The following is a 21233-nucleotide window of genomic DNA, read 5'->3' as shown; positions in this document are numbered from 1 at the left end:
CAGCTTTGGAAAAAGGTGTTTAGTATTTCAGCTTTACGCGTGTCATCTTCTGTTTCAATGCCATCCTCATCCCGGAGGGTCTGGATATGCTGTTTCGAGCCACTTACTGATTTAACGTAAGACCAGAACTTCCTAGGATTTTGTGTCAAGTCGGTACATATAATTTTACTTTCGAATTCACTGAACGCTTCACGCATAACCCTCCTTGCGCTAACTTTGACATCGTTTAGCTTCTGTTTGTCTGAGAGGTTTTAGCTGCGTTTGAACTTGGAGTGAAGCTCTCTTTGCTTACGCAGTAGTTTCCTATCTTTGTTGTTGTACCACGGTGGGTTTTTCCCGTCCCTCACAGTTTTACTCTAACTAAGTAAGGTTGCACAGTTTCATCTTCCTTTTCGTGAAAGCTCAAGATTCAACTGCATCGAAATGACTCGACGGAGACGTGGCCACATCTTAAAGAAGTGGGCTGATAGTGCATTTTCTGCCTGTGACTGTCGTGCCAAGGAACAGACGTTGAGACACGTTCTGGAGGATTCCCCGCTCCATGTTTTCAAATGTGGTCTGAAAGGGCTGCATGGAGTGACACCGAGTTTACCAAATGTCAACAGTAACCTGTGGTAATCATTTTGTGGTGCAGTTCTTCTTGCTGTCTCCGTGCTTGCTAAGACAATATACAAATACACTGACAACAGGAGTCTAAAGAACTCATGTGCCTTAATAGAAAAAATACAAAACCAAAACATACCGAACACAGCAACATCGGTTTCATTTGATATAATTTCAATAAACACACACATCCCAACAGAAGAAACCATCAACATAATAGAAAGAAACCTCCAAGTGCAAGGAAACATACCCACAACAAAAATACAAGAAATGTTAGCCACACTCAGGCCCATCACAGAACACAACTACTTCACATTCAACAACAGATTTTACGCTCAACAAGATGGACTACCCAGGGGATCCCCAATCAGTGGCCTCCTAGCTGACATTTTCCTCAACCAGATAGAAAAACAAATCTTTGACAAAATAGTAATACCAAAACAGTATAAAATAATATATTGGTACAGATGCGTAGATGACATAATTTGCTTAATAGATGAACCACTGTCTCGCATAAAACAACTTCATGATAACATAAACTCCATCCACCCACAAATACAATTCACCATAGAAACACAAACAGATGAAAAACTTAGTTTCTTAGATCTCACTATACACAAGGGAAACAACAAACATGAATTCACAATCTACAGAAGACCCACACTCACCAGCACCATTATTCATAACCAATCCAATCACCCCATAACTCACAAAGAAGCCAGCTTCAGATACTTACTTCACAGGCTGAACAAAATACCCATGAATAAGCATGACTACACACAAGAACTGAACACAATAAAACAAATTGCACAAGAGAATGGATATGACGCAAGGAGAGTAGACAAAATAAACCACAAAACACAAAAACAAACAATACATAACCATGAAACACACAAACAGACAAACACAACTCATCACACAACAGATCACCAGGCAGTAAGCAGCAAATGGCACATAATGACTTACAACAACAAAGTCACACGCAGGGCATCTAATATACTAAAGAAACAAGGACTCAACATAGCACACAGAACCAACAACACAATACAGAGCAGACTCGGAAGAATTACCACCAAAACTGACAAATACAGCCAGTCCGGCATCTACCAACTTACTTGCAACTGCTGTCAATCTGTCTATGTGGGCCAAACATGTAGGACCTTCAGATACAATGAACACCTCAGAGCACTGAAAAGCAATAGCACACTCTCAACATTTGCAGACCACCTGGTAGCACATAACCACCACCCAACAAACATTGAAACTGACCTTCACATCCTAAAACCTAGCAGCAGACTGCACCAGAAATTAACTATAGAAGAAAACTACCACATCTAAAAATCAATACCCCAAGGAAAGAAAGTAATAAATACACATCACTGTGCAACAAAACTCTCTTCGCCACAATAAAAGAAATATACAAGTAACACACACACACACACACACACACACACACACACACACAAACAAATCCTCTCTCTTTCTTTTTCTTTCTTTCTTTCTTTCAGAGTCTGTCTCTCTCTGCACCAGCACTCATCACACACACGCAAACCCACATAAGCCACACACCACTAACACCAGATACAATTCAAACCCGCGCGCCTCACCCAGCAGAACACGCTACGAAAAAAATTAACGCCACACAGCCACAACAACACGTAATGGCAGCGAAAACTTCGCCTACGTTTTGAGTAATCGAAAAACTGCATTGCCACGCGAACACAGACAAAGAAGTAAGCCTATTTACTTCTCCAACAACACGGGAAAACGTACCACAACTTGAAAACTGTAAGTTACAGAGAGAAAACGTGATACAGTCTTATTTCCGTTCGCAAATGCATAACAAACAGAAAATAAATTACGTTTTGCTGTTTGCAGATGACAAGTTGTATATTGTATAGCAGAACAACTACCAAAACAAGAGGACAATAACATCATGTAAGGTATGTCACTTATGATTACACCCACTTTTCGCTAATTAAGTTATAAATGCAACTTTTTCATAATGTTGCAAACGACGCAAATGTTAATATGTTAACAACAAATTTACCGTTAAAAATAAAAATAGAACCCACTGACCATAGCACAAAAGTGCTGAAACATGTATGGGTGAAACAAAAAGAAAAAAATGTGTCTTGCATACGGCGGAACTTCTCATCCCATTAACCTGTGGATGCATCGTGCGTCTATGGGTGTATGTTCTGTAAGGCCTTACGATAGTAATGGCCCTGCTGTACAAGAACACGTGATCGTCCTGACACAATTATGGCTGAATGTGTGCACGAGCATTCTTGTATTTCAACAGAGACCACCCAGTTCACCAAAATGTGTCAGGCAGAATAACACAGTCTAACACATTCATTCGTCTTTGATGTCCTGGCCACCTCAATCAATGGGAACCGTGAAACTTGTAGGAGGTTCAGTTTAGCATTCACTGTTCTATTCTACAAAGTATGATGACTCCATTTTATTTTGAAAGGTTCAACGACGTGGAATGGAACGTGACAGCTCTGCAAACGGATCATCTGAGGCACCATGTCCTCTCCCAGTCAGAGCACGCTGTTCAACGCATCACAAGAGCCATAAACGCCAGGGGACACTGTGAGAGCTACCATCGGCCTACTTATATGCTGAGGCTCTTGGAAAAAACTGGTGAGTGTCTTATTTTGAGGTCTTTATTGTCATAGTGTAATATGCTTATTAAGGTATTCTATTTAAGAAAATCTCGTATGTGTTAACGAACACATGAGGATGGGAGTTGTCCCAGAGCTGAAAATTGTGTCCTAGCGAAAACACACGGGAAACAACAACCTTGTATTGTATTGTATGTTAACCGGGGGCCTAGAAGCGATGGAGAGGCTCCGTCTCCGCCGCAGTGGTCCCCAACCCCACGACGACTACCGCAGTACACTTCACCCCTCCGCCACTCTTTCAGGGTTATTGTGCGGTTCGGCCCCCGGTGGACCCCCCAGGGAACGTCTCATACCAGACGAGTGTAACCCCTATGTTTACGTGGTAGAGTAATGGTGGTGTACGCGTACGTGAACTTGTTTGCGCAGCAATAGCCGACATAGTGTAGCTGAGAAGGAATAAGGGGAGCCAGCCTGCGTTAGCCGAGGCAGATGGAAAACCGCCTAAAAACCATCGATAGACTGGCCAGCTAACCGGACCTAGACACAAGTCCGCCGGGCGGATTCGTGTCTGGGACAAAGCGCTCCTTCCCACTCCAAAAGCCATGCATTAGACCTCACGGCTAACCAGGTGGGCGGTTCCAAAGTTAGATACTGGGTAGCAAGTCTTATCCTGCGGTCAAATATAAACTCGGATCTTTGTGAGTGTTGAAGAGCAGGCTGAATTTTAAGAGAATATCCTGAAGAATGAATGTTCGAAGAAGTGGAACACTGAAGTGCTGAGCAATCTTGAACTGTTTTACAATTTATTTAAGGCTGTCGATACTACCTTAACGAATACCGCAGTAGGCGGTTCAGTTGGACAGGAATGGACGCGTCTGAAAAGAGCATTGGACAAACAAACATAGATATAAGAAAGTTAAGGGCAAAGAACCCTCTGGAAACAGAAAAAACATTTCCACTGCTAGACAAAAGTTGGAGGTAAAAAAAATGGTGAGGGAAAGACAAACATACAACAACACAAGCCACTTAGGAATGAAGTAACTATGAGGTGGCAGGTAACCAAAGTGAAATTGCTGCTGGGAAAATGTGAAGAGAGAGAATAAGAAGTGGTCGACGGAAGAGCTTATTCAACGTACAGAATACTCATAAGAACACTCTGTGAAATTAAAAGCAAGGCGCCAACATAGAGAGTGCAATGTGAATGTTATTCTTAAACGCAGAGGAGACAGCGGATAGGACTGATCACTTGACAGAAGAGGAGGTGAGAATGGCAATGGAGGTCATAGGCGATCCAGCATGAGAGTCAGAGCTTAGCAGAGCTTTGGAAGAGATAGGTAGCATATATTCGGAATTTCCGAAATCTTTGGGGGAAGTGTCAACGAAGAAACTGCTCAAGATGGTGTGCAGAATATACGAGACTCAATCCTGAAGACAGCAAGAGCAGATACGTACTAGGTGCTCCCGTCCGCTGTGCGCTAAGTCCACCGCTGGCGCGCTGCCAAGATTGCGTAAGATGTTCGGCGGGTTGCGTCAGGTTGTCGACGGAATAATGTATATGGAAGAACGGAAAAGAAAATAGAGGATCTGATAGATGACGATCATTTCCTCTGAGAGAAGGGCAATAGTACAAGAGAGAGGCACTTCTGTCGTTGCGATTGATAATGGAAGCAACACCTGAAAAAAAAAGTCATGTTCATAGGACATGCTGACCTAGAAAAAGCTTTCTAAAATGTAAGATTGTGAAAGATGTTTGAAATTCTGAGAAAAATAAAAGTGAGATGCAGGGAAAGATAGTAATATACAATACGGACAGGACCCAAGAAGTAGCAAAGAGAATGGAAGACCAAGGACAAAATGCTGTCCCATCTTCCCGTCAGTGTTTTCCATGTGTTCATTCTTCACCGATTTTGCTGAGAACCTTCTCATTTCTTGTCTTATCAGTGCACTTAATTTTCAATATCCTTCCACTGCGCCACATCTCAAACGGTTCGATTCTCTTCTATTCCGATTTTCTCACTGCAAATGAGGCACATTCATACAATTCCGTGCTTCAAACTTACATTCTCTCTTATATGTCCTCAGATTAAGGCTGGTTGACTTCCTTCGGCCAGGAACGCCCTTTTTGAATGTTTTGGTCTGCTTTTTATGTCTTCCTCAATTTGTCCCTCATGAGTTACTTTGGTCCCAAGGTAGCAAAATTCCTTCAGTTCTCTACATCCTCCTCAATTCTAATCTGAACTCTTTGTTCTTCGTCTTCCCATTTTACCCTCTTGGCTGATGTACATACTGCATATTACCCTTTTTTCTCTATAGCTTTCACCCATTTTCCTGAGAGTTTCAAACTTCTTGCACCACTTTACACTGTCGTCCGGTTTTTCCACATCGACAGATCATATACCTTGAGACCTTTAGTCTGGCTTTAGTTATCAATCGCAACCTCAGAGCTGCCTCTCGGGTGCCTTTAGCTTTCCTAAAACCAAACCGTAATCAAGCACTTCTTTACTTTTCTTTTCCATCTTCTACATATAATTCCTTTCAGCAACTTGAATGGGAGAACTCTCAACCTGATTGCGCGAATGTTCTCGCACTTACCTGCCCTTGCAACCTTCAGAACTGCGGATGATATTTTGCTGAAATTCTGATTGTATATCTCCAGAACCAGAGAGTCTTTAAACCAAGAGAAATAAAGGTTTACTCTCAACATCTCTCAACGATTTACGAAATTCCGAGGAATGGTTCTCGATGTCATTCACATGATTTGACCGCAAGTCTCCCTAAGCTCTGTTTGATTCGACGCATTGCAGAACTATGAGTCTCGAGGCTCGCTGCCTCCTGGTACCTCTCACCAGGGGCTATTACTACTACTACTACTACTACTACTACGTGATCAGGCCCAGGGGACCGCACGCATCTACAAGTTTCCCCCTCCACTGTATTCTGTCCATTGCTGCTATCCGCCATTCGTCCACATCTATTGACACTTGGTTTAAATCTTCATGGAGTCCATCCCTCCAACGCTTCTTGGGTCTCCCTGGCGGTCTCTTTCCTGTAGGTGTGAAATCCAGGAGCTTCCGAGGCCATCACCAGGGGTGCTACTCTGTATAGTTCGTACTGATCGGTGCAGTAGGTTAGCCTCGGTGTTGACGTAAAAAAAAAAAAAATGGTTCAAATGGCTCTGAGCACTATGCGACTTAACTACTGAGGTCATCAGTCGCCTAGAACTTAGAACTACTTAAACCTAACTAACCTAAGGACATCACACACATCCATGCCCGAGGCAGGATTCGAACCTGCCACCGTAGCAGTCGCACGGTTCCGGATTGCGCGCCTAGAACCGCGAGTGTTACGTCAATTTCGGTTCTGTATCCGATGCTGCTATTCTGTAAGCTTCTGAGACCAATTACCGATCGGTCCTCCTACAGATTTTTCGACAACTCTGCCGAGAGGTTTTAGGTTTCGGTATGGCCCACTCATTCATTTCAGTGTGATTTATTTACACCTACAATTTGTTACTTTATACATATTGAGTTGTTTTAGCTTTGGATTTGGTGATTGCGTTACAGAAGAATCGCCAGGACTCATCCGGGTGGAAAGTCATAATAGACTGTTTTACATTGTTAGAGATATGGTTTCTGTTTTTACTGTGAACGATTATAACACAAAAACAATTTTGGCCAATATCCTCAAGTAATTACCAGTTTAAAAATCATTAAATTTAAAGAAGCCGGCTCTGATTCCGTATATCACACGAGTGTTAGCTGAAATTGCTGGTGACTTTGCGTACTTTCTTTCCGCAAATGGTTTACTTATTAACTACCGAAAAGGTTTAAAACTTTTAAGTAACAATGGAAGGGAATTTTGTGAAGCCTAATAGAGGATACTTTCCAAAATTTCATGCACTTACAGCTTACGTCCACATCATTCGTCAACGAAGTCAGCCTGCGTCTCTCTTGAAAAAGAATTTAAAAAAAATAAAAAAAATAAACAAAATGCTCTCCAGCGTCAAACGGGATATGAATTTTTTTTCCTCTTCGTGTTTGCAACACATTCTGAGACTTGTTTAACAGTCAAACAACTAATTTTCTGAAATATTCGTTTTTATGTACACGTAAGAGCGCACTTTCTCAGTAATGAGTATCTTCGATTTCGTGATTTCCGTATGTTTAAGAAATGAAAGATCAAATTGCTGTGAGTGAAACGAACTGATAGCGACATTTATATTTCTTTTGGTCACAAATAATTCTCGATTTTTTTCTGAGTTCGTACCGACCTCCGAGTGTATGGTCAGAGAGGAATCTAAGAGCACAGCTTAAATTATTGCAAATGAAACCAGCAGCAATTGTCTTTATACTCTTGCTTGTCACAAGTATTTATGTGCTAACGAATAAAAAAATGGTTCAAATGGCACTAAGCACTATAGGACTTAACATCTGAGGTCATCAGTCCCCTAGACTTAGAACTACTTAAACCTAACTAACCTAAGGACATCATACAGATCCATGCCCAAGGCAGGATTCGAACATGCGACCGTAGTAGCAGCGCGGTTCCGGACTGAAGCGCGTAGAACCGCTCGGCCACAGCGGCCGGCTGCTATCGAATCCTTAACAATAGTACACAGAGATGAAAGATACTCGCCATAATATTTTTAGACTGTACCAGGTTATATCAAACATTTTGATTCATCAGATGAATATCATAAACTATGACGAACTTCAATAGTTGTGCTTGCTACACGTTCTCGAAAAGGCGTTTTTAAAATTTTGTTTTGAAGAATCAAATCGTTTTTGTATCATATAGGGAAGTAGGCTACATCATCATTTGGATCTCTAGGAGCGACTTAAAACCACATTCTATGCATATTCTTATTCTTTGACACTGTCTTAAACAATTTTTCGGGTTCATGGAGGTATGATCCATCTACGCAACTAATTGAAGATGCAAAATTGTTAAGGCTTTCGTGGTCACTTGTTGACAAACTGCCTATTGGCTTCTATCTCGGGTTCTTCGGCCAACGTTCACCTAATGATTCATTAGATGAACGTCAACCGAAGAACCCGAGACAGAAGCTATTAGGCAATTGTTAATTGAAGATGCTTCACAAACAAAAGAACTGAACCATGTATGATGAATTTTTTGGGTTTTTCTATAGGTATATTGTATTTGTACAGTGTGGTACTACACTCCATTCCTAACGCACATTCCAAGATGCAGAATCTAAAACAAGACGTCGATGTAAATGACAATAAAATGACATAACGAGACATTCATGACCGCTTCCAGAACATAGTCAGTATCCTACCATTATCATGCATTCATGGAAGCACGTGGTCAGTGAAATTTGAACAGATTTACGTACTCCAACCACGCTTCTCAGTACTGTGGAGAATAGCGTGTCTGTGTCAGCACTAGCCACTTCGGGTTCATGCCGCTGCCCGAGGCAGGATTCGAACCTGCGACCGCAGCAACAGCGCGGCTCTGGACTGAAGCGCCTAGAACCGCTAGGCCACAGCGACTGGCTGCGCCAATCTGAGACAGATTTCTTTTGATTAGCTGGAGTGAACTGACAACAGCGTCTCGGTTCGCTAGGACCGTTCGGTGTCACTTCCGAAATGCTTACAGAATAATGTTGGGGATCTCCTTCGAAAACAAGACTGTTCAGTGCTCTCGCATACCGAACCGATCGGTAAAATGGCGAAAATATGTAGAATAGGGCCCCAGTCGTCTGAAGGCAGAGCAGCGACGACCTGACCGCCACAAACATAAGCGACAGCCATCGCTGAGCAGCACAGAACGCCACACAGTGTCCCAGCTGACTCCAGCTCTGCAACATGCAGGTCTCCGTTGTCTGGGGTAAATGACACACGACAACGCGAGACCTCAACCCATGTCCCATTAATCTGTTTGCGATGGTCAGTGGTCCTCCAGCCACTCTGTTGCCTCGAATCCATCTCGCCACTACACGTTCAACAGAAATTGCTCCACAGACAAACGTCTGTGTAATCTGTGGGTATGAAACCCCCCAAGTCCCTTATGACAAAGATTCGACCTTTCCTAAAGTCCGCAACATGTCGATAAACTAAACGTCCTTTGGACATTCTCTTGTGCGATCTTTCCCTGAATAATTCAAGCAGCGTCAGAAACGCGCCATAGCCATCATTCTTCATTTGTAGGTATGTCTTTCTGTACTGAAAAGAACCTCACATGAGAATAAAATTCAAAACATATCATACAGGTATAAAACTATCCAAATATGATTTTTAAAAGACATCGTAGCTACCATTGACTGCAAAAATTATATATTTTCACAACTGCAGTTTCGGTCTTATGGTCAGTATCAAGCAAAAGATGAAAAATGAAGAACAGAAGACATGTAGAGAATGGCTCTACTGTGCCATCCATATGGCAGTTAAGTCACAAAAATGCTAAAAATAACACGTCTCTTACAGTATGTATCAGTAGGTGTCAAAATTTACATCTCATCATCCTATCTGTATGTTGAGTTTTCTAACTCTGAGACGATATCAACATTAAACAAGCGTGAGGATCGTAAAAATAGGATAAAATACATTTACTCTTACCGATGTTCACATATTTAACATGAATTCCACCAAATCACTGTTCATGTACACAGTTTACATAACTGAGTCGGTGGGAAAAAGTACCAACTCTTTGCTCTCGTCTGCGATTCTATATCCCAGAGTAAACGATCGATAACAGACTATCTTAAAATCATTTTTATATTCGTTAACAGAATTTGACATTCTGTATTATGATGCAGTGATATGGCATAAGGAGATGTGATACGAAATTTATTTATTATGATATGCCGCCAATGGTACAAATGGTACCTATCATAAAGTACTTGCAATAGCCTGGATGATCATAAAAGCAAGGAAACAATAATCGCACGTATCATCTTACATGTGTGTAGACTGTAACATAAAAATCTGTGGTCGGTCGCGGTGGCCGAGCGGTTCAAGGCGCTTCAGTCCGGAATCGCGCTGCTGCTACGGTCGCAGGTTCGAATCCTGCCTTGGGCATGGATGTCTGTGATGTTCTTAGGTTAGTCAGGTTAAAGTAGTTCTAAGTCTATGGGACGGATGACCTCAGATGTTAAGTCCCATAGTGCGAAGAGCCATTTGAACCAATTTCTGAAAAATCTGTGGGGGTGCACATGGTTGGCAGCGCGGTGTAGCCGTGCGGTTTCAGGCGTCTTGCCACAGTTCACGCGGCTCTCCCCGCCGGGGGTTCGAGTCCTCCGTCGGGCATAGGTGTGTGTGTGTGTTGTCCTTAGTGTAAGTTAGTTTAAGCTAGATTAAGTAGCGTGTAAGCCTAGGGAGCGATGACCTCAGCAGTTTGGTCGCATAGTCCTTACCACAACTTTCCTTTGCACATGATTTTTCCTTGTTTTCATATAAAACAATACAGCTCACTGGAACCGCAATATAGACTACCCATATTGTAAAACCAGGATATACACGCTTGGTACAAATCTTTACATCCTCTGCACATCACTAAGTCAGAATCAAACAGACAAACTACGCATCCTCAGGTATTCTACCTTCTATTATTAGCTCATAAGACTGATCAGAAACTATCTAAAAATCTCTTATTACTTAAATCTGTCTAATTGTTAAGCAAGTCGTGTGGGTGATTTTTGAAGCAGCTGTATATTTCCATTTATTCAAGTACCGGGTGATAAAAAGTCAGTATAAATTTGAATACTGAATAAATCACGGAATAATGTAAATAGAGAGGTACAAATTGACACACATGCTTGGAATGACATGGGCTTTCATTAGAACAAAAAAAAAAAAAAAAAAAAAAAAAAAAAAGATCAAAAAATGTCCGACAGATGGCGCTTCATATCATCAGAACAGCAATAATTAGCATAATAAAGTAAGACAAAGCAAATATGATGTTCTTTATGCTCAATATGTCCACCATCATTCCTCAGCAATAGCTGTAGTCGAGGAATAATGTTGTGAACAGCACTGTAAAGCATGTCCGGAGTTATTGGTGAGGCACTGGAGTCGAATGTGTCTTTCAGCATCCCTAGAGATGACGGTCGATCACGATACACTTGCGACTTCAGGTAACTCCAAAGCCAATAATCACACGGACTGAGCTCTGGGGACGTGGGAGGCAGAGCATGACGAAAATGGAGGCTGAGCACACGATCATCACCAAACGACGCGTACAAGAGATCTCTCACGCGTCATCTGTCGAACATTTTGTGAGCTTTGTTTTTTTGTTGTTCTAATAAAACCCCATGTCATTCCAACCATGTGTGTCAATTTTTACCTCTCTATCTACATTATATCGTGGTTTATTAAGTTTTCAAATTTATACTGACTTTTTGATCACCCTGTAAGTTGATACTTTGATTCTCAGGCAATGTTTGAACAATTTTTATGACTAAATGTACGTTAGGTGGTGGTACTCCTCTCGCTCTACCTGACGTGCCCTTTGAATGTATCACTGTAGTATGAGCTGTGAAACATCAGTCCCAGGCATCTATACTGTAATTCTTACTATTACTGACAATGTATATCGATCTAGTTTAAAAAAGCAGATTCTACTTTCCCACACTGTGTGAGCTGGTGAAGGTAGAAAATGAAAGCTATGCTGCTACAGAAATCTGATCAACTGGCTTGTTCACTAGTCTGTCTTCTTGTCCAGAACTCCAGGTCCAGCGGACGATCTACCTGGAACAGCTCTCCAACTACTGGCGAGACTTCGCACAGCTGTTCTCAGTCGGTGTGACGCATCTCTCACGTCTGTTCATTCCCCTCGCATTCGAATACATGGTAAGTGGTGTTTTATCTCTTATTTTAAGCTGTGTTGTATGGACGAGGGGTGAGAAATTGACACATAACACCTGATCCGTTCTCGGAGTTTGTTTCCTGGTTTACCTGGCTCATACTGTAGCTGGCTTAGGTTCTCCGGCTCTAATGTTAGACTACCCCTACCTCCACTTCTGTGAGCCTTGTGGGATTATTATGCAGAGAGCCTAAGCTCAGAACAGTTAAGGAGAGGGAAGAAAATCGTCCGTACTTTTTTTCTCGTATTTTCTCCGAACTCCCTGAACAATTTTGGGAAACTTTGCATCAGATCCTACTTTACAAACGTAAGCCTGTTGGGTACATATTTATTTGATATTGGCCTAGATTCTACTATCTGGTATCTTACGTCACCATCTGCAACTTTGGTTATTTGAAATGTGTTATTCCTATTGGAAGGAGGGTGGGAGAGCGCCAGAGTAATTACAGTATTTAATAAGGCGGAAGAAAGGTAAATTCTTGTGCACTGATATGGACACTGTCATGGACAATACCATAAGGATAGATCGTCAAGGGTAAACAGAAGGTGACTTAAAAATCTTAGCATATGCAGGTGTTGTGTTGATATGGAAGGACAATGAGCAGAAATTGGAAGAACAACTACACGTAGGTACATGACAATTGCTAACGGAAGAAGGAAACATACGAATAAAGTAAATGTAAAGTGAGGTAATTAAATCAGCATATGAAAATAGAAAAATAAGAAGGTGAGTTGCAATGAAAAAACTAATAAGTAAATACACTCCTGTAAATTGAAATAAGAACACCGTGAATTCATTGTCCCAGGAAGGGGAAACTTTATTGACACATTCCTGGGGTCAGATACATCACATGATCACACTGACAGAACCACAGGCACATAGACACAGGCAACAGAGCATGCACAATGTCGGCACTAGTACAGAGTATATCCACCTTTCGCAGCAATGCAGGCTGCCATTCTCCCATGGAGACAATCGTAGAGATGCTGAATGTAGTCCTGTGGAACGGCTTGCCATGCCATTTCCACCTGGCGCCTCAGTTGGACCAGCGTTCGTGCTGGACGTGCAGACCGCTGAGACGACACTTCATCCAGTCCCAAATATGCTCAATGGGGGACAGATCCGGAGATCTTGCTGGCCAGGGTAGTTGACTTACACCTTCTAGAGCACGTTGGGTGGAACGGGATACATGCGGACGTGCATTGTCCTGTTGGAACAGCAAGTTCCCTTGCCGGTCTAGGAATGGTAGAACGATGGGTTCGATGACGGTTTGGATGTACCGTGCACTATTCCGTGTCCCCTCGACGATCACCAGAGGTGTACGGCCAGTGTAGGAGATCGCTCCCCACACCATAATGCCGGGTGTTAGCCCTGTGTGCCTCGGTCGTATGCAGTCCTGATTGTGGCGCTCACCTGCACGGCGCCAAACACGCATACGACTATCATTGGCACCAAGGCAGAAGCGACTCTCATCGCTGAAGACGACACGTCTCCATTCGTCCCTCCATTCACGCCTGTCGCGACACCACTGGAGGCGGGCTGCACGATGTTGGGGCGTGAGCGGAAGACGGCGTATCGGTGTGCGGGACCGTAGCCCAGCTTCATGGAGACGGTTGCGAATGGTCCTCGCCGATACCCCAGGAGCAACAGTGTCCCTAATTTGCTGGGAAGTGGCGGTGCGGTCCCCTACGGCACTGCGGAGGATCCTACGGTCTTGGCGTGCATGCGTGCGTCGCTGCGGTCCGGTCCCAGGTCGACGGGCACGTGCACCTTCCGCCGACCACTGGCGACAACATCGATGTACTGTGGAGACCTCACGCCCCACGTGTTGAGCAATTCGACGGTACGTCCACCCGGCCTCCCGCATGCCCACTATACGCCCTCGCTCAAAGTCTGTCAACTGCACATACGGTTCATGTCCACGCTGTCGCGGCATGCTACTGCGATGGAGCTCCGTATGCCACGGCAAACTGGCTGACACTGACGGCGGCGGTGCACAAATGCTGCGCAGCTAGCGCCATTCGACGGCCAACACCGCGGTTCCTGGTGTGTCCGCTGTGCCGTGCGTGTGATCATTGCTTGTACAGCCCTCTCGCAGTGTCTGGAGCAAGTATGGTGGGTCTGACACACCGGTGTCAATGTGTTCTTTTTTCCATTTCCAGGAGTGTAGAAGACTAATGTATTCCCTAAAAATTTTGTGACAAATATTTGACAAAGGACCTTTTCTAATGAATGGTTGTTGCCTTTCAATATATGTTAAAATCTTTATTAAAATTTTCTTGAATTTCACAAATCTAAAAAGATTGTGGACGTGATAGTGACTGTAACAGTTTGACTTCGAAAGTGCTATACTGAGAACAAAATTCAGAGACATAAATCACACAAATCTACCAGCTTCTATTGTAATTTCTTTATCATGGAGCCATAATGTCATGATAACTAAAGAATATAATACGTACATACCTACAGTACAAGTACGATTTGCCTACAAACGTCAAACAATATCTAGTCTTGAAGGTTTCATTTACTCCATAAATACCTGTAAGTAGCTATGAGTCGTATGAGGTCTCCCACAATTTCTCTCCTGATACTACACTGCATTTCATTTGAAGACAGTAGGACCTTTCGAAGGCAGATAACTTAGAAACAGGTCACACCTGACAAAAGTACTGCAACCGTGTGCATATTTGGCATGACGGGTGTAACCGCCCTGTTGAAATTGTTAGATGGTGGTGCGGTAGCGTTCCCGCGCCCGGGTTCCCGGGTTCGATTCCCGGAGAGGCCAGGGATTTTCTCTGCCTCGTGATGACTGGGTGTTGTGTGCCGTCCTTAGGTTAGTTAGGTTTAAGTAGTTCTAAGTTCTAGGGGACTGATGACCATAGATGTTAAGTCCCATAGTGCTCAGAGCCATTTGAACCATTTTTGAACATTGTTAGAAACTTTCTCAGCCGGTGTCGTAATTTTGAAATAAGAGATAATGTGACTGTGGCGTAATAAATATTTCGCGTGAAGCGCCATTGCGACACAGGCGAAGGTCAATTGTGGAAACTAAATGGTTCAAATGGCTCTAAGCACTATGGGACCTGATGATCTGAGGTCATCAGTCCCCTAGAACTTAAAACTACTTAAACCTAACTAACCTAAGGACATTACACACATCCATTCCCGAGGAAGGATTCAAACCCACGACCATAGCAGCAACGCGGTTCCGGACTGAAGCGCCTAGAACCGCTCGGCCAATGCGGCCAGCGTGGAAACTAAGCCACAGAATATTATAATTAACGTTATTAAAGAATACACTCGACAGACTACACAAAATAAGACGACACGTGCAATCGCGAGTGAGTGGTTCAAAACAAATATTAATATCGCAAAGGAATTGGATCATAAGTATAGTTACGTCGGTACACACTCAGTTGTATGCGAACGTACGATCGGGATAGAGGCACGTGCGTTGTAAATACTATCTTTCCCCGTGGCCTGGATCAAAGGAATTGTGGTTAAAATGCATTTATTCATCTAAGAAAAAAAAAAAGTAATCGGACGTCGTAACTAAACGAAAAGGGAAATTGCAGGTTGTGATTTCACAGTAAATAAATTGACATTGACAATGGCGGCCACGAGTGTCCGAAACATCGCTTTGGTTCGTTCCAAGATGCCTGGACACTTCCATTATTGAGAGCCCTTGTGGTGTGCGTACTGTAAGTGCTTCGGCACACACACCATCAGATTATTTGACTTGTCGCTCTAACGAAGTAGGTGACAGCAATATGTCTCGTGGTCTTATCGTGGCGTGTTTATCTTCTGCCGTTAGGTCAGACGATAGAAAAGCCACTTGCACACTTAGAGTAGCAGATTGGCGGTGACCAACTTTAAACAGAACTTGATTAATTTTCACACACATATATTAAAATAATAAAAAGCATAGTTATTTCGTAACTTGATTCTGGATGCTGTTTACAATTGACAACCTGAAGTTCCTTTGGTCTTGGTACGTTATTCTTATTCTCACATATCTCTGATACTTGACAAAGTGCCTATACATTTATCTTCATGGCTATGTACAGGAATATGATGATCTTATTAGGCGCAGACTGAAACTTGACTATAGACTGGTACAGACTAATTCAGACTGGTAAAGACTGGTGCAGACTAATGCAGACTGACTAATCGGAGGTCTGTACACTCGTCATAATACCTCGAGCGTTCAGGTACCACTGCGCGAGTGTGATCCACGAGGAGAAAAGGTTCTACGTTAGCAGCAATCTCATTGGCTGCGTTACATATTAATACACAGATCGGCGGAAGCAGAATTTGGTCCGTCTCTAAGACAGCGCCATCTTGTAGTGCAGAGACGGACGGGCGTTGCGCTTGCGCTGTTGTGCTTAGCGCGGCGCGCTCTATTGGGAAAGTTGTGCACGCGTTGACTACGCGGAACTATGTACACAACACCCTTCTTGGCACAAAGTAACAAAGTGGACGTGTGCAAACCGCGGTATTGACCGCTAGGCATGGTTGAACAACAGACAATACGAGCCCTATACTTCGGTCCTGGTGGAATGACTGGAACTGATCGGCTGTCTGATGCCCTCTGTCTAATATGAGCTGTTCATGCATGGTCGGTTTAGTGACAGTCAAAAGGACTGTCTCTGTGATACAGTATCCACAGTCAACGTTGGTCTTCAGAAATTCTGGGAACCGGGGTGATGCAACTCGTTTTTGATGTGTGCATACTGAAATTGACATTCGCAGCCACGAATGGAAAGAGATGAACACATTCATGTACCTCTATTGTTGAGCAGCGCCGTTGTGAAGATCTTCGCCTCTATCTAAATTTCCCATATAAAATTCAAAAAATAATATTCTTCCAGAGCTGCAGGAACTGGAATCCATGGTATCGTAAATCAGATAATCATATTGTTCATAAATTGCTTTCATTGTATAATACAATTTCACTTCAAAATTACACAGCACGTCGTATCACCAGGACATGAGAACAATGAAAGGTAACAAAGACTAAAAGTAATTAACGAAGAGAGTAAAGTTTCTTTAGTCAGTCAGTCTTAAATACTTTTCACATTAATCTTTGGTATGAGAGTCCGGGAAAACTGAGTTAAATGTTAGACGGACATAAACTGAGTATTTACCGCTAGCTTTGAACAATTGTTCGACTAAAAACACACATTCTTCAATGGTTATCATTTTAACTGTGACAAAAACAAAACAAACGACAAAGGAACTAAACGTAAAGGTTGATGTCAACACGTAACGACACACACCAATGATACTACTGACTGAAACAGTGGAATGTTGGGAGAGTAACCCAGGCAGGCGAACAATCATACGGCACTGCGGAGAGACTTTTTGAACGCCACGTACAAAAACACTGCAGCCCAGTTGCGAGGTTTCTTCTAGCATACAGAATCCCACAAAAACCACGCGTCGCAATCAGACGCCAGTCACACAGCAAAACTGTCCCCTGCTGCTAAATAAGGACCGTCCCCGGTCTGTGTTCGTGCTGTTATTCTCTAATTTACCAATTGCACGTTTCCGCACTCATGGCGCAAGTCTCGTATCAGAGGGCCTCTGAAGTTGGGAAAGAACAGCTGATATGACTGGCCCATTACGTTGTCTAGACCGTGTTTCCTAAGGTGGCTGGTGGCCAATTGCAAACAAGGTCCACAAAGTATGTGGCTCTACGTGTAGCAGTCATAGTACGTTTCAGTTAGACATATTGCCGTGACAGCACGCATTTATACTTCTAACTATTGACAAATACACTACTGGCCATTAAAATTGCTACACCACGAAGATGACGTGCTACAGACGCGAAATTTAAACGACAGGAAGAAGATGCTGTGATATGCAAATGATTGGCTTTTCAGAGCATTCACACAAGGCTGGCGCCGGTGGCGACACCTACAACGTGCTAACATGAGGAGAGTTTCCAACCGATTTCTCATACACAAAGAGCAGTTGACCGGCGTTGTCTGGTGAAACGTTGCTGTGATGCCTCGCGTAAGGATGAGAAATGCGTACCATCACGTTTCCGACTTTGATAAAGGTCGGATTGTAGCCTATCGCGATTACGGTTTATCGTATCGCGACATTGCTGCACGCGTTGGTCGAGATCCAATGACTGTTAGCAGAATATGGAATCGGTGGGTTCAGGAGGGTAATACGGAACGCCGTGCTGGATCCCAACGGCCTCCGTATCACTAGCAGTCGAGATGACAGGCATCTTATACGCGTGGCTGTAACGGATCGTGCAGCCACGTCTCGATCACTGAGTCAACAGATGGGGACGTTTGCAAGACAACAACCGTCTGCACGAAGAGTTCGACGACGTTTGCAGCAGTATGGACTATCAGCTCGAAGACCGTAGCTGCGGTTACCCTTGACGCTGCATCACAGACAGGAGCGCCTGCGATGGCGTACTCAACGACGAACCTGAGTGCACGAATGCAAAACCTCATTTTTTTGTGATGAATCCAGGTTCTGTTTACAGCATAATGATGGTCGCATCCCTGTTTGGCGACATCGCGGTGGACTCACATTGGAAGAGTGTATTCGTCATCGCCATACTGGCGTATCTCCCGGCGTGATGGTATGGGGTGCCATTGGTTACACGTCTCGGTCACCTCTTGTTCGCATTAATTGGACAGTGGACGTTACATTTCAGATGTGTCACGAACCGTAGCTCTATCCTTCATTCGATCCCTGCGAAACCCTACATTCCAGCAGGATAATGCACGACCCCATGTTGCAGGTCCTGTAAGGGCCTTTCTGGGTATACCGAGCGAGGTGGCGCAGTGATTAGCACACTGGATTCGCATTCGGGAGGACGACGGTTCAATCTCGTCTCCAGCCATCCTGATTTAGGTTTTCCGTGATTTCACTAAATCGTTTCAGGCAAATGCCGGGATGGTTCCTTTGAAAGGGCACGGCCGATTTCCTTCCCAATACTTCCCTAACCCGAGCTTGCGCTCCGTCTCTAATGACCTCGTTGTCGGCTTGACGTTAAACACTAACCACCACCACCACCACTTTCTGGGTACAGAAAATGTTCGACTGTTACCCTGGCTAGTACATTCTCGAGATCTCTCACAACTGAAAACGTCTGGTCAATGGTGGCCGAGCAACTGGCTCGTCACAATACGCCAGTCACTACTCTTGATGAGCTGTGGTATCGTGTTGAAGCTGCATGGGCAACTGTAGCTGTACACACCATCCAAGCTCTGTTTAACTCAATGCCCAGCCGTATCATGCCCGTTATTACGGCCAGAGGTGGTTGTTCTGGGTACTGATTTCTCAGGTTCTATGCACCCAAATTGCCTGAAAATGTAATCAGGTGTCAGTTCTAGTGTAATATATTTGTCCAACGAATACCCGTTTATCGTCCGCATTTCTTCTTGGTGTAGCAATTTTATTGGCCAGTAGTGGATTTGTAGCTCTCTTAGCTGATGTCATAGTTCGAGAAATTACGGTGTTTAATACGACACCACTGGATATCTAATACACATTAATGTTTTGAATTCTTGTACAAAACTCAATGTACAGTGGAGTCCCGTTAATCCGAACTAATTGGGACCGGACCTTGTTCGGATTAGCCGGAACTACGCTGATGAGTTTCTAGAATGAAGTATACCAAGCAGATAAGTACGTACATCATGGTAAGAAATGGGAAAGAGCTTGGGAAAAATGGCTCACTCTCACTCCCTGCCATTGTTGTTGTGCATTGTTGAGACCTTTGTAGTGTCTAAGGTCAGGGCTCTGCCAGTTGGCTCGCAAAGCACTCGCTTATGTTAATTACTGATCGCTGGCACGCGTAACAGTTGTATTGTATTCGTTCAGATGTAGTGGTGTACGTATTTTCGTCATGAGTAAACGGAAACATGCAACGTTAACTCTCAACGAAAAACTGAATATCTTTGAAGCGGATAGGCAATGGTGAGAATGTATCTAAACTGGCAACGGAACTGAGTGTTGGTATAGCAACCATTTGTGATTGGAAGAAGAACCGAGTGAAGCTTGAACAGTCCTGTGCAACGTCTTCGGAAAAAACACTCGAAATTCGTCAGACTTTGAGACAGCCCCAGTGCGATAAAGTGCATGAAGCTCTTTTCCTTTGGTTTACGCAGGAAAGAGAAAGCGAAACCACTTTGAGTAGAGCGCTGGTTCAGGAGAAGGCTGTTTACCTGAACAAGTTAATGAAGGGTAATGAGTCTTTTAGTGCAAATACGAGTTGGTTGGACAGATTCGAAAAACGTCATGCAATCCGTCAGCTAACAATTACTGGAGGGAACCTTTCTTCTGACCGTGATGCAGCGAAGGAATACTTGGGTTAGTTTGAAAAAATGATAATAGACGGAAGGTATTCTCCCCAACAAACTTATAACGCTGACGAGACTGGCCTTAATTTTGGGGCATTGTCAACAAAAAGCCTGTCATCAAAAGCAGAAGATCATGGTCCTGGTTTTGAAATATGCAAAGATCGTGTGATTTTATTTGCGTGCAGCAACGCTATAATCACAAGCTGCCTTTAATGCTGATCGGCATATCTGCTGGGCCCAGACCTTTTGAAAGCTGCAACATGAAGTCCCTGCCCGTATATTATCGCTACCAGAATAAAAGCATGGGCGGATGGTAAGATGTTCAAAGAATGGTGTCACGGCCAGTTTGGTCTCTCTGTTCAACCGTTTTCTAAGTAATATCATTTGTCTCCCCATGCAATCCTTTTGATCGATAAAGCGCCATCTCACCCCAGCACTGAGCAATTATGTGATGGAGAAATTGTGGAGAAATGTTTGTCGCCGAATGTTACACCACTTCTACAGCCGATGGACAAGGCCGTACTGCAAACATTAAAACTGATTTACAGGAAACAATTTTTAAGAATGCTGATCCAAGATGGTAGCATTCCTTTAGTAGCATTCCTTTGTGGAATTTTGGAACACGTATTATGTTCGAATATAATGACCTTTCTGGAGACTAGAAATCTATTCTGTAGGAATCAGCATGGGTTTCGAAAAAGCCAGTCGTGTGAAACCCAGCTAGATGCCGTGTTTCTTGACTTCCGCAAGGCGTTCGCTACAGTTCCCCACAGTCGTTAATGGAACAAAGTAAGAGCATACAGACTATCAGGCAATTGTGTGATTGGATTGAAGAGTTCC

At 43.5% G+C, this 21233-nt stretch overlaps 1 protein-coding gene across 1 annotated transcript in view; it reads left to right on the top strand.

Annotated features, from left to right (window-relative positions):
* The window catches only part of LOC126291820 (uncharacterized), a 126643-nt gene that overhangs the window by 36669 nt on the left and 68741 nt on the right, over positions 1-21233 (top strand). The window contains exons 3-4 of the mRNA XM_049985521.1: positions 3083-3255; positions 11919-12046. Coding sequence (XP_049841478.1) covers positions 3083-3255; positions 11919-12046 — 301 coding nt within the window. The remainder of the gene's footprint in view (positions 1-3082; positions 3256-11918; positions 12047-21233) is intronic.

Source organism: Schistocerca gregaria, chromosome 9 (assembly GCF_023897955.1).
Source record: "Schistocerca gregaria isolate iqSchGreg1 chromosome 9, iqSchGreg1.2, whole genome shotgun sequence".
Taxonomy (NCBI): Eukaryota; Metazoa; Arthropoda; class Insecta; order Orthoptera; family Acrididae; genus Schistocerca; species Schistocerca gregaria.
Note: the sequence above shows the minus strand (reverse complement) of the source record. Positions and strands in the feature narration are given on the sequence as shown.